General features: G+C 42.7%; 4 protein-coding genes across 10 annotated transcripts; 2 read left to right on the top strand and 2 right to left on the bottom strand.

The window, feature by feature from the left end:
• Positions 1-29: 29 nt before the first annotated feature.
• Positions 30-5,122, top strand: LOC120662032 (E3 ubiquitin-protein ligase SP1-like). Of its 2 annotated transcripts, none has more exons than XM_039941091.1 (11): positions 30-256; positions 349-401; positions 1,098-1,222; positions 1,317-1,412; positions 1,850-1,987; positions 2,062-2,127; positions 2,241-2,353; positions 2,424-2,534; positions 4,038-4,081; positions 4,167-4,272; positions 4,653-5,122. In XM_039941091.1, the coding sequence occupies exons 1-11, from the start codon at positions 180-182 to the stop codon at positions 4,753-4,755; spliced, it is 1,032 nt and encodes a 343-aa protein (XP_039797025.1). In that variant the 5' UTR covers positions 30-179; the 3' UTR covers positions 4,756-5,122. The 2 variants fall into 2 exon arrangements, with proteins under 2 accessions (XP_039797025.1, XP_039797026.1); XM_039941092.1 differs by having other exon boundaries at positions 39-256; positions 1,140-1,222.
• A 2,769-nt stretch (positions 5,123-7,891) lies between these two features.
• LOC120662028 lies at positions 7,892-12,253 on the top strand. 6 transcript variants are annotated; one of them, XM_039941081.1, is made up of 5 exons: positions 7,892-8,157; positions 8,263-8,673; positions 8,892-9,250; positions 9,331-10,117; positions 10,218-11,425. In XM_039941081.1, the coding sequence occupies exons 3-5, from the start codon at positions 8,894-8,896 to the stop codon at positions 10,253-10,255; spliced, it is 1,182 nt and encodes a 393-aa protein (XP_039797015.1). In that variant the 5' UTR covers positions 7,892-8,157; positions 8,263-8,673; positions 8,892-8,893; the 3' UTR covers positions 10,256-11,425. The 6 variants fall into 6 exon arrangements, with proteins under 6 accessions (XP_039797015.1, XP_039797017.1, XP_039797016.1 ...); XM_039941084.1 differs by lacking the exon at positions 10,218-11,425 and adding an exon at positions 11,937-12,253 and having other exon boundaries at positions 7,894-8,157; XM_039941085.1 differs by having other exon boundaries at positions 7,894-8,157; positions 10,583-11,425.
• Positions 12,254-12,837: 584 nt separating this feature from the next.
• Positions 12,838-14,792, bottom strand: LOC120662030. Its single transcript, XM_039941089.1, has 3 exons — positions 14,646-14,792; positions 13,269-13,425; positions 12,838-13,157 (listed from the first exon to the last, which is right to left on the bottom strand). Exons 2-3 carry the CDS (start codon positions 13,422-13,424, stop codon positions 13,110-13,112), a joined length of 204 nt encoding a protein of 67 aa, XP_039797023.1. The 5' UTR covers position 13,425; positions 14,646-14,792; the 3' UTR covers positions 12,838-13,109.
• A 1,035-nt stretch (positions 14,793-15,827) lies between these two features.
• LOC120662027 (BSD domain-containing protein 1-like) lies at positions 15,828-17,715 on the bottom strand. Its single transcript, XM_039941079.1, has one exon. It carries the CDS (start codon positions 17,712-17,714, stop codon positions 16,173-16,175), a length of 1,542 nt encoding a protein of 513 aa, XP_039797013.1. The 5' UTR covers position 17,715; the 3' UTR covers positions 15,828-16,172.
• Positions 17,716-17,746: the final 31 nt, after the last annotated feature.

Genomic DNA, 17,746 nt, shown 5'->3' with positions numbered 1-17,746 from the left:
GCCGGGGGCTACCTTTCCGATGACGTCGCGTCCGTTTCCGCTTCTGGTATCCAGTTCTTTGCTTGGCCCCCTCCCTGCCCTTCCCATAGCGCTGCCGTAGAAGGGAGGAAGAAATAATTCGGCGAGGCAAATCTCCGCCTCCATTCGCGCGCCACAATTCTCGTGCTCGATTCGCCGCGATGATGATCCCGTGGGGCGGGGTCGGGTGCTGCCTCAGCGCCGCGGCGCTGTATCTGCTCGGGAGGAGCAGCGGAAGGTGCCGATCCCTCGCATGTTGTTTTTTCTTTCCTTTCTCGGCGCGATTTCGGTGGGATCCCTGTGATTTTGATTTGTTCGTTTGGTGCTCAGGGATGCGGAGGTGCTGCGCTCGGTGGCAAGGGCTGGCAGCATGAAGGATTTAGGTCAGTAAGTAACGGGTTAGGGTTTGGTTACTGTATTTGTGGTTGATGTATTCAGCCTTTTGGAAGGCTCGTTGTTTGATTTAGACTAGTCCTGTTTTTGTGTTTCCTACCGAAGGATAGTGAAACCGAAGTGTGTATATGTGCGAAAAAAGATTGGCCGAAGCTTATAGTTGCACAGTTTGATTATACCTGTTGCGATGAGTTTAGATTAGTACTCCTGCTACTTAGGTTAGCATCCGGGGTTTTTTATATGGTTTTGTTTGCTGGTAGAATTGTATCAGGTTTAAAGTTTTTTACACTGAACTAACTTTATTGTGTTTGTATGATTTACACAATTGTGAACTGTTGACTTTGATATGCTTGCTCAAATTGTTTCTTCTGAAATTTCACTCTCTTTTTCGGCATAAATGTTGATTTTAGTGTGGTATTGTCCAGGAACCAGAACAGTAATATGCTCTTGGCAAAAATGCTTAAATGCAAGTGGGATAAGTTTATCAACTTGGGCTCAGATTTGGCAGTTAGAGCTTGTTTGCAGATTTTCTCAGTATATAATCAATATAAATAACTTTAACTTTATCGTGTTTTGATTGGTTAAATAAATAAAAGAACTTTAGATTATGTGTATGTTTTGAGAACTTACCAAACAGTTTGGTTATTTAAATGATATTTATGACATGTCTACACCATCTTGGATAGCTGCTATCTTGGACACTGCAAGTAAAGTCCTACCACTTGTAGTTGCTGTTTCTGGAAGAGTTGGTTCAGACACGCCACTTATATGCCAACAAAGTGGCATGAGAGGTGTAATCGTTGAGGAAACGGTAACTACGGAATTCATTTGTTCTCTTGTTTGTGGTGACAAGTACACGGGCTGCAATAAATATACTATTTCTTCTTAAACTTTATATTTTGTAGGCAGAGCAACACTTTCTGAAGCACAACGATGCTGGATCCTGGATTCAAGATTCTGCAGTGATGCTTTCTGTTAGCAAAGAGGTTCCATGGTATCTGGTAATTGACTGTTATAGCTCTCTCAAATATGATTTTCAATTCAGCCTGGGATCAAACTACCACATTATGTCCCCGAATTTGGGCTCAGACTTGGGTTTATAGTAGGGAACCAACTAAGCTCATGGTCTCTGCTTGGATTACCTTAGCTTTTCTTGTGAGCTTATTGTTTTAGCTTGCTGATAAGCTCCAAAGCCCAGCCTTGTTATCCCTGGCTTCTTGTTAGAGGCCAGACTCAAGCCCAAAATTAGACCCTAGCTTTGGCATTTTTGAACTTCTTGTCCAAAATAAATGATAACTCTGAGCCTAATATATACCCAAAAGGATGAAAATGAAAATGGCTATTCCATATTCACTATATGGATCCTTAAGGCAAAATAAAAAATAACTTATCCACAATTTGCAAGTGGGATGTTTATCTAACCTTTAAATATCATTAGGATGATGGAACTGGACGTGTCTATGTAGTTGGTGCTCGTGCTGCAGCTGGTTTAATTTTAACTGTTGCCAGTGAGGTTTTTGAGGAATCAGGGCGGACACTTGTACGTGGAACTCTAGATTATTTACAAGGATTGAAGGTTTGTCTAATCACATCTTCAACAGTGACAATGCTTAGACAAACATGATTGATGGTTAAATAGTAATCCTATAGATGCTCGGAGTAAAGCGGACTGAAAGGGTTCTGCCAACTGGAACCTCTTTGACGGTTGTTGGTGAGGTAGTATTTGCATCACAAATTGGTCTATGTTCTGTTGCATTACTTCTTGTTGACATGTCTAATGTATTATTTTTTGTCTTTTCCATTTGTTTATTCTTATTTTATATGAACAGGCCATTAAAGATGATGTTGGAACTATTCGAATTCAACGACCACACAAAGGACCATTTTATGTGTCACCGAAAAGCATTGATCAACTTATCTTGAATCTTGGAAAATGGGCCAAGTAGGAAAATTCATTAGAACAATCTTTGTCTTGGTTATGGTCTCGTGGTGCTAATAGCATGTTGTGACAGGTTATACCGGCTTGCTTCCATGGGCTTTGCAACATTTGGTGTCTTCCTTCTTGCAAAGCGTGCAATACAGCATTTTCTAGAAAGAAAGCGCCGGCATGAACTGCAGAAAAGGTGCCTAACTCCTAACATCAGTTCCTTTTAGGACATTCAAATGAACAGATCATCAGAAAACGTAGTGGCATTATTTAAATGTTTAGAATCTTTTAATAGGTTTGTCTTTCTTTTCTGGCTATGGCTTGGGACTTGCATCGTTTTACATCGTTCTTTTTATTGTGTGAGAACTGCATGGGGGATGCTGTGAGTGGTCTTGTAATTTATGCCTTTCTATTGAAATAAACCCCACATGTGCAACCTGTAGCTAATGTAAACATAAAACTTTTGTAGAGGTTACATGAAATTGAAAAGGACATTACTAATACAATAATTCCTCTGATCATAAATATGAAGTCCATTTAGGTTTTTCCTAAGTCTACCCCTTCAACTTTGTGAGTGGTCTTGTAATTTATGCCTTTCTATTGACATAAACCCCACATGTGCAACCTGTAGCTAACAACAACAAACAACAACATAGCCTTTTGTCCCAAGCGAGTTGGGGTAGGCTAGAGATGAAACCCAAAAGACACAAAGGTCATAGTTCAGGCACGTTGATAGCTAGTCTACAAGCGCTCCTATCCAAAGCTAACTCCTCAGAGATATCCCAATCTTTAAGGTCTGATCTCTCTTAACCGACTCGTCCCAAGTTAGTTTAGGTCTACCTCCAGTGTTTTAAAGGCGGTAAGGCGAGGCGAGGCGAGCTGGGTACGCCTGGACGCCTAGGCGACAAGGCGCCACTGTAACCCAAGGTGAGCTGGGTGCGCCTGGACGCAACGCCTAGGCGACGCCTTTAAAACACTGTCTACCTCTACCCCTCTTTATCTTATCAATACGCTTTAGCACCCCACTACGCACCGGCGCCTCCGGAGGCCTCCGTTGGACATGTCCAAACCATCTCAACCGATGTTGGGTAAGTTTCTCCTCAATTGGTGCCACCCCTACCCTTTCCCGAATAGCTTCGTTCCGGACTCATGTAAACATAAAACTTTTGTAGAGGTTACATGAAATTGAAAAGGACATTACTAATACAATAATTCCTCTGATCATAAATATGAAGTCCATTTAGGTTTTTCTTAAGCCTACCCCTTCAACTTTGACCATCATTATCTAATTTGTATAGATTGGAAGCATAAGCTTGACATTATTATATTCATTATGAAATATACTTTCATGATATATGACATTGTTATATTCATTATGAAATATACTTCCATAATATATAACTCTGTTCATTTGAGATGATATATTTCAATAGATATTGCAAATCAAAATTAAAAAGGTTTGACTTAGGATATATTTTAATGGACTTATATTTGTGATTGGACGAAGTACTTAAGTGTGAGTAAACTGTATCTTCTTAACCCTGCAACTAGTGTTTTGCTTGGTTAAAATGCAACCAAAATCTAAAACAAAATATTCTATTTGTATAGTAGTGTTACCACAAACCAACACTCATGCACATGAATCCATACTAAGGTTTTATTGGGCACAGAAGATTCTGATACTATTTTATTTGTATAGGGTTTTTAATGCAGCAGCACAAAGGCAAGCTAGAGAAGCTGAAGGTGATTTTATTTTTGTTATAGATTGATTGTGCTATTTGATTAGTAATGGCCATGTTTAATTAGTATCTTGTATTATTTTGTTCAGGGGGCAATGGTACATCGGACACAGAACCTAACAGTAAAAAAGATCAGTTAGTACTGGATATATGTGTTATATGCCTTGAGCAAGAGTACAATGCTGTTTTTGTGCCGTAAGTATCATACATCTTCCAGAGCATGACGGTTCATTGTTGAGAATGAACAACCTGATTTTGTCTTTTTCCTCTTACCTTTTCTTTTCCATAATCCCAAATATACTACGCACCATTATGGTTTTCCTGTTTCATGTCAACTAGTTTTTCAATTTCTCAACAGCTTGCCTCATAACTTGACAACCACTTGAATTTTGCTAAAAGGGTTAAACAACTCAATAAGCAGTGTTATGTGCGATGCTTCATCTTTTGGGTTGGAGCCTGAGCGGCCTGAGCAAAGAGTGGAAGTGCAGAAATACATTACTAGTTCTGCTATGATTATTTGCACCACTAAAAATTTTCACTTGAAGGAACTCAGCAATTAATAATTTGTGATACAGGTGCGGCCATATGTGTTGCTGTATAGCGTGCTCTTCACATTTAACAAATTGCCCACTTTGCCGGAGAAGAATAGACCAAGCTGTCAGAACTTTCCGCCATTGACAGCTATGTATGATGCTAAAACTGGCATGGGACCACCACGTTGAACTGCTTCTTTTGAAACGAGTTGGTCAACCAAGGACATTAACTGCAATACTGGGTTGAAGTTTCTTCAAGGAGTTTGCTTGCAAAACAGTGTTGCAAGCTCATAGTTAATGGGTGCTCTTGCCTGTAATACTACAATTGTGTACAGAACGTTCTTGTGGAAATGCACATAGGCTAGCAGCGAGTTTATTGATAATGTGGATGCTTGTAACATTTATCGCTGCCCAATGGGCATTTGTGCATAGGAATAACAAAGCTGTTCGCGTTACATTAATCATTTTTTTCTGATGAATGAGTGAAAAACCAGTGATGATTCTTTTGTGCCTGGTTTGCTTGGCAGGGTCATTAGAAACAGAAAAGATTTGTACTATGTTGTAGTATTTTTTTTCTGCTCATTTGTAACATGTGTAAGTGAAAACTCCTTGTTGGCACATTATTTTTCGGTCCATATATGCTTGTTCCTCGTTAACTTGGAGACGTGCAACCATCAATTTGCAAGATTGTTGCTCTTTCCAAAATTGAAAATCGTTAGGCTAATCTGTGCAAAAGGAATACTAGGAAGTTATAATAAAAAATTACATAAAGGATATTTTATTAGACTTAATTTATAAGGAAAAGTTAGAATTTCATTATTGTAGAAGTTCGGTTTTCAATCTTTAACTACAAAATCGGATAACATAGATCACCCAACTATCGAAACCGGGCAAATTTGGATCTTGATGTGGTTTTCAAGGTGATTTTGTATTTTTTTAAAAATAAAATTCTAATTAGATCTAAATCAAATCTAATTTATTCTAAATTAAAAAACATAAACTAGTACCAAAATTTTTCTAAAAATGTGAACTATCTATTATTGCTCTATTTGAAGCATAGTTATTAAAAAATAATAGACATAACTACAAGCAACCAAATATTATGAAAATAGAAAATTTTGATCTGAATTATTAAAATGTATCATGCCAATAGATAGGTTACATTTATAGAAAACTTCCGATATCCTTTCCTATTTTTTTGTCTAAAATAAATTACTTCTGAATTTTTTAGTTTAAATTTGAATATTTTTAATTCTCACAAAATACAAAATTTGTACAGTTTTAACAGTTGGATGGCCTATATTATCGAATTTTTTGGTTAAAAAGATGAAAATCGGACTTATGCGATAGTTCGAAGATGTAAACCGAACATATAGTATTTATAATAGTCCAATTAATTTTAGCACACTTACAATACAGTCGATGTTGAATGAACAGGTTACCTCCAAAAAAATTTAATGGTCATGCCACCAACAAGGTTTAGCGTTTGACGGTACGTGATTAAATAGAAGGCTATTATCTGAAGATAGAACCTAATGACGGACATGCATTGGATACCACCGATATTCGCTGTGTTCGTCTGATTTGTCAGCTAACCAGCCAGTAGTACTGTTCTCTCAGACTAAATCATCACTAGCCACCAGCTACCAGCCAGTCAGCAGTACTGTTCTCTCATAACAAATCAACATCAGCCATCAGCCATAGCCAAGCGAATACAGCGAGACTCAAAATCAACAAAGATAACACAAGAATTAAAGACCATATTTTAAATTGTGGGCTAGAGTGGTTTCGTGAATCGCTGCCCTGAAAATTGCATCATACTCTCTCCATCCACTTTTGATAGCTATATTCATCTTGACACAATGACCAAGAAAAATAATATTACTCATATCATATAATAAATGTAACATGTACTTTTTTATTAGTCTTTCAATATTTTAACTGGGAACTTCTCGTTACTAGTGTTATTTATTGACATAGACCATGTCAATTGCAAATATAGCTATTATTTTTGAACATTTGAGTTTTTGAAATATAGCTATAAAAAATGGATGGAGTATAGTATTATTAGATTAGATGGTGATTGGTTACTTAGCTTAGTTCAAGCCTGGTTGGAGGTTAGACATGGCCATCCTTGACCTGGCTGCAGTAATACTAGATCTCTCTGTTAGGTTGTTGTTAAGCTTAGTTTGGCATGTAAAATTTGTATTTGGTTGGCTGGTTTGTGTTGTATATAGTCACCTCTTTCTTTCAAAAAAAATAGTCACCTCTTCTTCTACATGATGAATTTACCGTGCCATATATTATCAGGTTAATGCTGACCGCACCGCATACGCTACCGCATGCGCTACGGCGTGCTACAGGAGGTTTTAGTGGACGAGACAGCTGCAGCGAGGTACTGCATGTCATGCGCTAAGGTGACGGATGGGAGCGGATCCGGAATATACAGCGTTGTACGAACCATACTGCAAACAACGCGCAGAGAGAGAGAGAGGAGGGTAGGTGGAGAGGATAGTGGAACGTGGGTCCTACTTATCAGTTAGAAGAATTGAGATGTAGAATATGAGATATAAAGTATGACGGGTGTGGAAGAACTGAGTGTAGAGATGATAATATTGATGATTACAATAGAATATATTTTTAGAAGATAGATTTAGAGTATGATAAGTGTGGATAGCCTAAGTGATACGTCCTTGTAGAAATTACATCCAACATCTTTTGAGTGCTGCATCTATCAAACACGTAGCTCTGCTACTCCCTCGTTAACAAGCCTATCTAAAAGAGGCATGCGGCACTGCAACACGATGCCTGCACCATTGTTAATATTCTTCTCACAGCCGCCGATTTACTCAAAGGATAGAATAGATAGAGAAATTCCATTACATTCGATTCGGGCGGGGAGTGTTGATAATTACCAAAAATATTTTGCTATTGGAGATAGAATTGATAATTTGTTGGAGCATCCCCTACTACTAAAATGATAGTTTTTGTATTCAGAGAGGTAAAAGTAGTCCGATAGAACGTTCCCAATAGTTTTTAGCAGAATTCCAAAACTATTTTTTTAAAAAAATCCTCAATCTCTCGGAGATACTTATAAAAGCAGAGTTATGCGCGTGGATGAGTATATATGCTTTTGTCTGCGTCTATACAATATTTTGCAGAAAAAACTAACTTTTGAAACTTTATTTTTTAAACACCGAGAAATGTAACATACCGTAACGACACCCTTGGCCTTACATCTTCGGCTGCCTGGTGATTGGTGAGGTTGTGATTTTCTACCCGCCCGGACTGTCACCCGGGAAGTCCAAGTCCTAATCCTAATCCTAATCCTAATCCTAATCCTAATCCATACCCATTCCCTGATACGAAGGCTGAGCCGCTGAGGCCTGAGGTCCGCTCCACTGGGAATCGCAATCTCAGGATCCAGCCGAGCTCCCGCAGAAACCCTAATCCGTTAATCCCCTCCGGCACGGGATTCCCATTCCCAATCCTGCCACTCCCAGCTCGCCGCCGACGTCCTCCGGCCTTGGCCTCCGCCGCTCGTGGGGTGAGGCTCCGTGCGCTCCTCCGTGTTCTACGTAGCGACTAGCGACAACTAACTGTTCAGATTCAGACGAGGTTTTTACCTTTTTTTCTTCTTCTTTACTTTCAGTTGCTCAAGCGCCAATTGTCTCATCACGAGGCCCAAAGTGTCAAAAAAAAAAAAACTCAGCCGGTTGGGGAAAGATCGCCCCACCGGTATTAAGCTAAGAAGAAGGCTCGGCTTCTCCGATCGAGAAAATCCCCGAACCCCAGCCCCGCTTTGACACTGGGAACCGTAACCTCTGGGAATTGCTTGGGCCATACACGGTGCTCTGGCCGACCTGGGCCGGTTCTTAACCAGTGCTTTGGCACACGAGACCGGCGAGAGGATTTTTTTAACCACAGCCTGAAATTCGCTCCCACGGGGATTCGAACTCAGGACCTGTGGAGTGCCGCTCGAGTGTCTTAACCGCTAGGCTAAGCACCCTTTGGCCAAAGTGTCAGACAACTGCAGTTGCGGGGCGAAGTTTTGCCGTCGCAGGTCTGTTTTATTGCTCTCTCAATTCGTAATGTCATATGCTTTGTATTAGGTTCTCTACTCTGTCATCTTCTGTCGGCACAATATTTTGTTGCGAGGCATTGTTCGGGTCTGAAGTAATTCAGTAATGTCATGTGCTAATCTACTCGTGGTACGAAGTATTATGCACCCAGTCTCAACTGATTTTTGTTGATTTGCTTTGCTTTGCTTTTTGGTTCCAGGGATGAATCATACTCAAAGCCCCAGAATTGTTCGTGGAAGAGGTAGAAATAAAAGGAAGTGGACAGTAGAAGAAGACGAGGAGCTTGTCAAAGCCTTATGCCAGGTATCTGCTGATCCTAGATATAAGGTTGAAGGAGGGGGCTTTAAGAACTGTTACTCTCAAGGCATACAGAGCATTCTTGCGCAAAAGCTACCTGGCCATGGTATTAAAGCGAGCCCTCATGTTGATTCTCGGTTGAAAGTGATGAAGCAGAAGTATTATTCAATCAAGGATATGTTAGCATCACCAGGCTTCTCTTGGGATGACACAAGAAAGATGATCCAATGTGAAAAACAACGATATGATGAATATTGCAGAGTGCGTTATTCTGAATATTTTGGCACTTGTATATTTTTCATCGTGATATCTTTCTGTTTTGACTTGTTTATTTTCTGCAGGATCATCCTAGAGCCAAGGGTCTGTATGGCGTCCCATTTGTATATTTTGATTCATTTGATGCAATATATGGCAAGGACAGATACGCCAGAGAAGGGTTGGAAGGGTCTGAAGAAGCAATTGCTATCATGGAGAATGATGAAAATACAAATGAAGTTGGAGATGACGAAGATGAAGATGAAGACGGGATGTCCACAGGAGTATCTGGTCGCTCCTTGGCTGCAACATTAAGCTCTAAGAGTCAGAAGAAATACAAGCATGATAGGAAAAGGAATATGACTGAATTTAATTGTCCGTCTCTGGACAAGTTCAAAGATGTACATCATCAGTTTCAGAGTATCATTCAGCATGTTAGTACGATGGCAGCAGCAATGGAGTTGTTCAAGGATGTACATGATCACTTTCAAAGTGTTGTCCAACATGCTGGTGCAATGGCCACAGCAATGGAGCAGTTCAAGGATGCACATGATCACTTTCAGAGTGTTGTTCAGCATGTCAGCACCACAACAGCAGCGATGGAACATTTCAAGGATGCTCTTGATCATTTCCAGAGTATTACTCAGAATGGCAGGGCAGCAGTGGGTATTGATATACAAGAGAAGTCAATGTGTGAAGAGCCCCAAAGGAAGGCCAAAGTAACAGCCATTTCTGAAGTACAAAAGCTTGGCTTTACTGGATTTGAAGTGGTAACTGCCGCAAGCATTTTTGCAAAAGAACCAAACCAAATGGACATGTTTTTAGCACTTCCAGAAATCTATAAGAAGGATTACATACTCCAGATGCTCAATGGTATGCCATGCGATTCTCTGATCCTATACTTGGTTTGAACTTTTGGCTTTAAAATTTCATTTAGCATATTTGTTTTTATTTACATTGGCATTTGCTGCAGGTTTCAACTTTCTGAGATATATCCGTATATGTATATGATTGTTAAGCTATTTGCACTAGTTCCCGTTGTTATCAATTTGAATTTATGCATGTGAGCTGTCGGATTGCTTCTCCTAAAGTGCAACATGCGCAAACTATAGGGGTTTGGAGCATTAAAGGATGGTTCTGCATATGTCATCTTTAGTTTGCTCAAGTGATAAGTAGTCGGTTGCTGCTTGCTTCTGACAGATAACTGTCAAGACATGTGCACGTGAGAATAGATAATTATTTGCTTGTTGATAGTTTTATGAGCACTGAACCATCCTTGCTTCCTTGGAAACACTGGTACCTTAACCACACCTCCATGGATGGCTCCTTTCTGAACAGGCTGATTGCAGTCGAGCTGCCGCGCTATCGCTCCCTCACGTCGGTGCAGATTGGTAACGGCCAACTCACCTCTTTTTGGCATGACAAATGGCTCCTCGGCACCACCCTCTCCCAGGCTTTCCCGGCTCTCTTCTCGCATTGCACACAGACCACAGGTTCTGTCCGTGCTGTCGTCGCTGAGGGAGTCACTAGACACCTTAAGCCTAGGTTAACTCAGGTGGCTCGTGAGGAGCTTATGCTTCTCCAGAATTGCATTCAACTCTCCCATCTTACTGACCGAGCCGATCACCGCTACCTGGATCTCTCGCAGCGCTCCCCATTCAGTTCACGCGGTGCTTATCACTCCCTCCATGCTGATGATGAACAAAACCCGGATGCAGCCAGGATCTGGGCCACAAAACTACCCAGTAAAGTGAAGTTCTTCGGCTGGCTACTCCTCCTTGGGTGCCTCAACTCTAGAGCAAACCTCTATCACAAAAACATCCGCGCGCGCGATGAGGCTAATTGTGAGTTCTGTCCAGGCATCCTAGAAACCGATGAACACATCTTTGTCCTTTGTAGTCGAGCCCGTGCTGTTTGGTCTCGGCTGGGAATCAATCTACTCCCCGGTCACCACAAAACTCCATGTCTGATCTGCTGCCATCTCCCCCTTCCTGATCAAACCCGGGTAGATGCCACACTTGTTCTCCTTTGGCACCTATGGAAAGCTAGGAATGCTAAGATCTTTGATCAATTGGATTTTCCACCTCAGGAAGTTATTCGCAGGGCCGGGCATGATCTAGATGTGTGGCGATTCGGATACAAGCAATCGGCTCATTCCATTGAAGCCTGGCGTGTTTTCTTCTCCTCTTGCTGTTAACTCCTTTTTTTTCGCTCCCCCTCTCTGTAATCTCGTCCTGGTATGCCAGGAATGTGCTGTGTAAAACTCACTTCGATCAATGAAAAGTAGGTGGGGATCTCCCCCCCACCCCCGATTTTGTTCGAAAAAAAAAGTTTTATGAGCACCCCTGTGATGCATTGAATGACAATTATCAACAATTGCTGACATTGCTGGTTTGTTAGTTCACGGTATAACATTATAAGGATATTCCTATATGCAAGAACATTGTATTTAATGTTTTTGTTTATCTTATCCTTCTTATGGTAAAATTTGAACCTTGTTTGCCAGTCTTTATGTTCGTGTTGAAGTGGTTGCAAATCAATGCAATGCTTTATCTCTGATCGAAAGCCAATACATTTATCCTGCGGAGAAGTATTTGGGGCGATTGGTTTGTTGTTGCTGCGTAGACGGGTACCAAAAATGATCTGAACTTCCTGTGAAAGCTAACTTGTATGGCATTTTCTTTTGTTTCAGGTGGACAATCTATCCAATATTCAGTTGGTTAGTCGGTATTCCAGATAACAAGATGGCTAGGAATTTGTCAACAGTTAACATGTGACATTCTTCTAGTACTCCATGTATGTGCTTCAAATACTGATGTGGTGTTTTGGCATGTGTCAAGATTTCAAATACCCTTCCATGTGTTTTCACTTTCTGATGTAGTCTGTCCGCATGTCAAGATTATTCTAACTTAGCTTCTTAGTGATGCAAGAATAATCTGTACGGGGAAAAAGTACATGTACCTTTCTTGCGAAAAGAAAATTTTCATCTAACTCCTTTCCTCCAACCAACCTCCCAGTCCATTCTTTGATTGAAGCATTCCTATGTATTACTGCCATTTCCGTTCTAGTTAAGAGTAAATTAGCCTGCAGTTCTTTGTGGTTTCTATATCACTGGCATTTATTGATCCGAAAGATGATCTCTCCAGATAGATAGGAGGGTAAATTTCTTATATGGCCCTGAAAGAAAGATGACAACCACCCTAGCCAAGAGCTGGAACTGAAAGATGAAGCGTCTGACAACCTGATTGATACCAAGAGTCCAAGACTAACAGTCCAAACGAAATGGTGTGGTCCTCTGCATATGTGATATGTAAGCCGTGGTAGATAGCAATTCGCCATATTTTTTCTGCTAGGCCGTTCCCATTCACATGCAGATCAGGAATTCGAGTTCGAATGACATATGACAAACTCAACCAGATATAAATTACGCAAAAATATATTAACCAGGTATCAAGCTCTCCCAAACACGCAAAATAATGAACAGATGCACGATGGCCCTTATATTAGCCAATCTCTTGGCGTGCAGGCTTCAACGAGATTTGTGCATGAGATGGAGCGGCTGGGCTGCTGTTAAGCCACATTAACACCAAGCATAAGTGCATAACATGATTTCACCTCAAAAATATAAGCCAGGTTCAATTGAAATGACACAACGGAGGAAAGGAATGGGGCAATTAACTGAAACAGCGATATCGCTGATCTTCAAGTAGCTGGCAGTTGATATCCACAAATACAAACAGAAAATGAAGCGGAAATGTAGTTGAATTGTTCTTTGACAGTATTATTTTGCAATCAAAGAAGACTTCATAGCCTGGATGGTATTACTTCCATGCCCAATTAGAGACACTAGTTAACACGCTGAAGTTCACTCCTTTTTCCCAATCCCGTGAGACATGTTGTAAACTCCACGGCCCTGTTTAGGAAACAGAGAAACAAATCACCAGGTGAGTGCTGAGTGGGGCGAGAAAAAAAGAAAAGGATAAAATAATAAGTAATAATAGCATTAGGGAATGCTGAAACTTACAATCATGAACATGCTGGAGGCAGCAAGTGCAAGGGGGATGGCAACGGAGGTGATCACATCGTAGCGCCCTTTCAGGTAGGTGTGCTTGGTCAAGTTCTGGAAGTAATTCTGCTGCTTGAAGAGCCTCTCACGCGGCAGAAATGGTGCTTCTGTCATCCTGCATTAAAAGCAAAGAAATCTACACAACTTAAATAACACTGACAAAAGAATAGCCTCTGTTTTGCCAATCCTCATATTGTAGAGTACATCTAATGACAGTTATAGTGTGTAGTCACTGATTGTAGCAACTGTAAGAAAAAACATAATTGGCCTTAAATCCTCCTAAAATATTTAGTCCACAGATGCTTTATTAGTTGTTTGGCTATTCCTATTAGCGCCTATCAGAACAGAAAAGAAATATCAATTCATCTTTACTAATTTTAGTAAGTTCTTTTCAACATCAAAGTACAATTTAGTGGGGGAATAAAACACAACATATCCCATTGGTGATGATTTATTTGTGCTACAATAAAACAACTAGTGCAAGTGATCACTCAAGACTAACATGTAGAATGTAGGCTGCAACAAGAAAAAACAACTTATTCTGGGAAACTCCTTGGTCAACACTCATGGTTGGTCGTGACCAGAAAAGTGTTGGCAAGCACTATACACTAAACTTATTTGAATTTTGTAACCAGACCAAGTTCCAAAGCATGATATGTATGATTTCATATCTAAGAAAAATCCCATGGCGCACGCACACATGCAACATTTGAAAGAACCTGCAAGCATATTATGCACCTCCCGTGTACCATTTGATCAATGTCAATGACAATGTTGTTCCTATCCATAAACACACCCATTTGATCAATGTCAATGACAATGTTGTTCCTATCCATAAACACAGTATCAAACAACTCTATGGGAAAAAAAGCTATATTTTACATCACTTTCACATTCAGTAATGCAATAAACCAAAGAAACGTATTGACACCGTAAGGTAGCAGCAATCCCCCGACACCTAGCTAACCATTGACACCCCATGGCACAATTCCAGAAGCAAGAACTGGAACCGCTAATCCAATCGTACAAGTAGCTAAGGTAGACAACAGATCGAACATGCCAGATCGCGGGAACAGAGGCCGCCGAGGTGCCGCCACCTCCAACCGATAAAAGCATCACGTTAACAGCGATGGAATTAAGGGAAAAAACACAGGCGCGCCAACTTAGATCGGACGCCGGAAGCACACAAACGACGCAGGAGATCCATTCGGCGCGATCCCATCACAGGAATGAAATTACGCGTCCTTCGCCCGCTCCCAGTTCGGGGACCCATCGGCGGGACGTGACGCAGGATACGTTCAGGGGGGATGGAAGGAGGGAGAGATCGACGCGTACCTGGCGGTCGAGGGTCGCGACGCGGTGGCCGGCGGCGGAGAGGGTGGGGGATCTGCGAGAGGCTGGGATGACGGGGAGGCTGACCTGACCGAGGAATGGAAAGAGTCAGGGAGGCCGCGGGTTTTGTTGTTTTCCTCGTGGGCTGAATGGGCTAGCCATTTATGGGCTCTTACCAGGCCGACCTAGTAGAGGCCTAATTTCCCGGGAAAGGAAATGATACTAGGATCGGTCGCTCTTCCTATCCTATTTAAAAAATATCTAAACTTTTTTAAAACTTTTTCACCAATTCGATTAGCAATCCCTGTTCTTTACACAATCATCACACTATGAATAATTTCAATGTCCGAACCCAATCGTTGCATAAAAGTTTGTGCGTGGTCCCGGGCATCTAGCATTCTACCCGCAACAATGCAGCGAGGGTGTCAAAAAAATGGTATGGGGTGTATGTGTGTAATACTACACAATCATCGCATCATGTCAAAAAAAAAAGGAAGACAGCGTATGGGTGTAATGCTACACATTCAAGGCTCACAGCGTTATGAATTTTTATCAAAGCCGTTGGTGCCCCCGTTAGTGTCCAATGGTTTCAAATGTTGTTCCATTAGTATCAGAAGGCTAATCAGAATATGACACGGTGCAAACCGCTGCAGAACTTCCTGTGGCATCGTCTGATAGGATCTGCAAATCAAGATACACAGCGAAGGGACCGTTTGCTCTGCTGAGAAATTCAGATAAGATTCCATTGCGGGGCATTGCGGGGCACGGACATACTGGAGCGCTCAAGATCAGATTACCTTCTCTGCTTCTTTTTTCCACAGACCACAGATACCACTCAATCAAATCAACTAGACGGTGACAGAGTCGGAACTTGTAGTAGTGCAGTAGAGGGCTAGAGGCAGAAGACAAAGATGACAGACATACACAGGTCTTATGCTGCCTGCAGTCAAAATCCTGGCAAATATGATGGCAGGCCTCCCAATTCGGTGCGGCGAAAAGCAAGCTCAGTGTTAAAAGGCAATATGATACTACTTCACAGCTTTGTAAATGAATCAGTACGAAGATATCAGTTTTGTAAAAGGCAGTCATTATTTATGTCCAGAATCTACAGCTACTGGATAAAAGTTTGTTGACTTATGCATGAACCAACATCAGGAAAAGGTTGTCTCCTATGAACATCACATATTCACATTACTGCCTTACCGGTAGTTCTTTCTGAAAGAAATTGTACAAAGCCCATTCCAAATTCTGGCATGGACAGTGTACGTTTCCAAACAACAATATAACACAACAGTCAAATAAACTTAACATATTTACAACACCACAGAGACAACAGAGTAGATTGACACTTCTAGCCAACTGCCACTTGACATCATCGAACTAGAGAGTTTACTGTTTACACACGTATCCATAGCATAAACATAGCAATTAACCAATATTTATTGGCTGAATCAAAGTATCTTCGTGAGTAATGAAAGGTAAGAAATGTAGAAATACAATTGACACTTCCTTACCAGCATTCATGAGTATTCAAGACTTATCATCATCATCCTCGATATCCCAACTCAAATCCTCATCATCTTCAGCTACACTCAGCCTCTTTCTCAACTCCTTCAGAGCAGGGCTTGGGTCGTGGGTGCTACCCTTCTTTTCTTCATGCTCTCCAAGATCCTCAATCTCATCCCATTCAAGATCCTCTTCCTCCATTGTTCGTTGTCTAGACACTATGGAGTAATCACTATCCTTGCTTGAATCACTGGCCTCATGCTTTGCCGCTTCTTTCTTGTCACCTGATTCTTCAACTTTTGACTTGGAGTGCCCTTCCTTCTCTTCCTCATCCACCACCACCAGAGAGCTGCCAAAAACCACAGGTTGTGGCTCATCGGTGTTCTTCTGTTCCTCCTCGTCCACTACCACCAAAGAGCTACCTAAAACCACTGGCTGGGGCTCATCAGCATTCTTCTGTTGCCCCTCCAAAGCAGCCGGTTCTTCCAGCACTCTCTCAATTTCCTTTGCTTCCACTTCATGCTTCACTTCTTCTTTGGTCGCCTCTTGTTGCCTTGCTACTGGTTCTTTTGCATCCTCTTTCTGCTGCTCTTCCTCCTCATCCTCATCATCCACTTCCCAGCTCAAATCCTCATCTTCCTCCTGAGCGATCACACGCTGCACGAGCTTCGCCCTTGCGTCCTCCTGCTGCTTCAGCTTAAGGACACGGTAGAAGTACCTCGCCCAGAACACCTCGCTCTCCACGGTGTCTGGCACTAGCCTGTCGACCATGGCTTCCAGCGCGTCGCTATCGTAGCACAAGGCCTCGATCTCGTCCTTCCTCTCATCCAAACTAAACCCTTTACTCCAAGCCGCGAAGTCCTCAGCGTCCTCGGGATCGGCGGTGAAGGTGGCCGGATCCGCCTGGAGCGCCCGCAGCTGCGCCTCGAAGCGGCTGTACCGGACTTGGGCCCCGGCGGCGGAGCTTTGCTCGGACTCAACGCCGTCGGAGTGCGCGGAGACTGGGGCGGTCGCGGCGGCGGCGACCTGGGAGAGCGCGTCCTTGCCCTGCGCGACGATGTCCGCGAGCCCGTCGAGCGCGTGCGCGGAGGACGGGAGGTCCCGCGCGGCGCGGGCGGCGGCCTCGCGGAGCACCTTGGTCTCGCGGCGCAGGCCGGTGCCGAACTCGGCGAGGTCGCGGCGGTAGGTCTCGAGCACGGTCTCGGACTGCGAGGTGAGCGTCTTGAGCAGCCCGCCGAAGCCCCATCCGCCGCCGCCGCCAGCGGGAGCGGAAGCGGCGGGCGCGGAGGAGGCGGATCCGGCGGGCGCGGACTCAGGCTCCCGCTCCGGCGGCGGGGAGGGCGGGTCCGGATCGGGCTCGGCGAGGATGGACTTGCAAAAATCCATGGGGGTTTGGATCGGATCGGATTGGAGAGACGGGGAGGGAGGTCGTGGTGGATTTGGCCGCGGAGAGCAGTCTCGGGAAAGGCAGCAAGTCGCTTCGATTTCGTTCGTGGGGAGGGCTTCGCTTCGCTTTCGCTTGCTGTGCACGGGTCGGATGATTGCCGGAGCCCGGAACGGACGCATTCGGCATTCCTGCCGTGTGCGGTGTGCCGTTC

This window comes from Panicum virgatum, chromosome 2N, assembly GCF_016808335.1.
Source record: "Panicum virgatum strain AP13 chromosome 2N, P.virgatum_v5, whole genome shotgun sequence".
Classification (NCBI taxonomy): domain Eukaryota; kingdom Viridiplantae; phylum Streptophyta; class Magnoliopsida; order Poales; family Poaceae; genus Panicum; species Panicum virgatum.
This window is presented reverse-complemented; position numbering and strand designations above follow the sequence as displayed.

Bases quoted from the DNA above. Each gene is read 5' to 3' on its own strand.
- LOC120662032 (XM_039941091.1), top strand. From the start codon at position 180: ATGATGATCCCGTGGGGCGGGGTCGGGTGCTGCCTCAGCGCCGCGGCG. The intron at 1,413-1,849 runs GTAATTGACTGT...AAATATCATTAG, and splicing joins AAGAGGTTCCATGGTATCTG to GATGATGGAACTGGACGTGT. The intron at 2,535-4,037 runs GTGCCTAACTCC...TTATTTGTATAG, and splicing joins CGGCATGAACTGCAGAAAAG to GGTTTTTAATGCAGCAGCAC.
- LOC120662028 (XM_039941083.1), top strand. From the start codon at position 8,894: ATGAATCATACTCAAAGCCCCAGAATTGTTCGTGGAAGAGGTAGAAAT. The intron at 9,251-9,330 runs GTGCGTTATTCT...TATTTTCTGCAG, and splicing joins GATATGATGAATATTGCAGA to GATCATCCTAGAGCCAAGGG.
- LOC120662030 (XM_039941089.1), bottom strand. From the start codon at position 13,424: ATGACAGAAGCACCATTTCTGCCGCGTGAGAGGCTCTTCAAGCAGCAG. The intron at 13,158-13,268 runs GTAAGTTTCAGC...TTTCCTAAACAG, and splicing joins CCTCCAGCATGTTCATGATT to GGCCGTGGAGTTTACAACAT.
- LOC120662027 (XM_039941079.1), bottom strand. From the start codon at position 17,714: ATGCGTCCGTTCCGGGCTCCGGCAATCATCCGACCCGTGCACAGCAAG.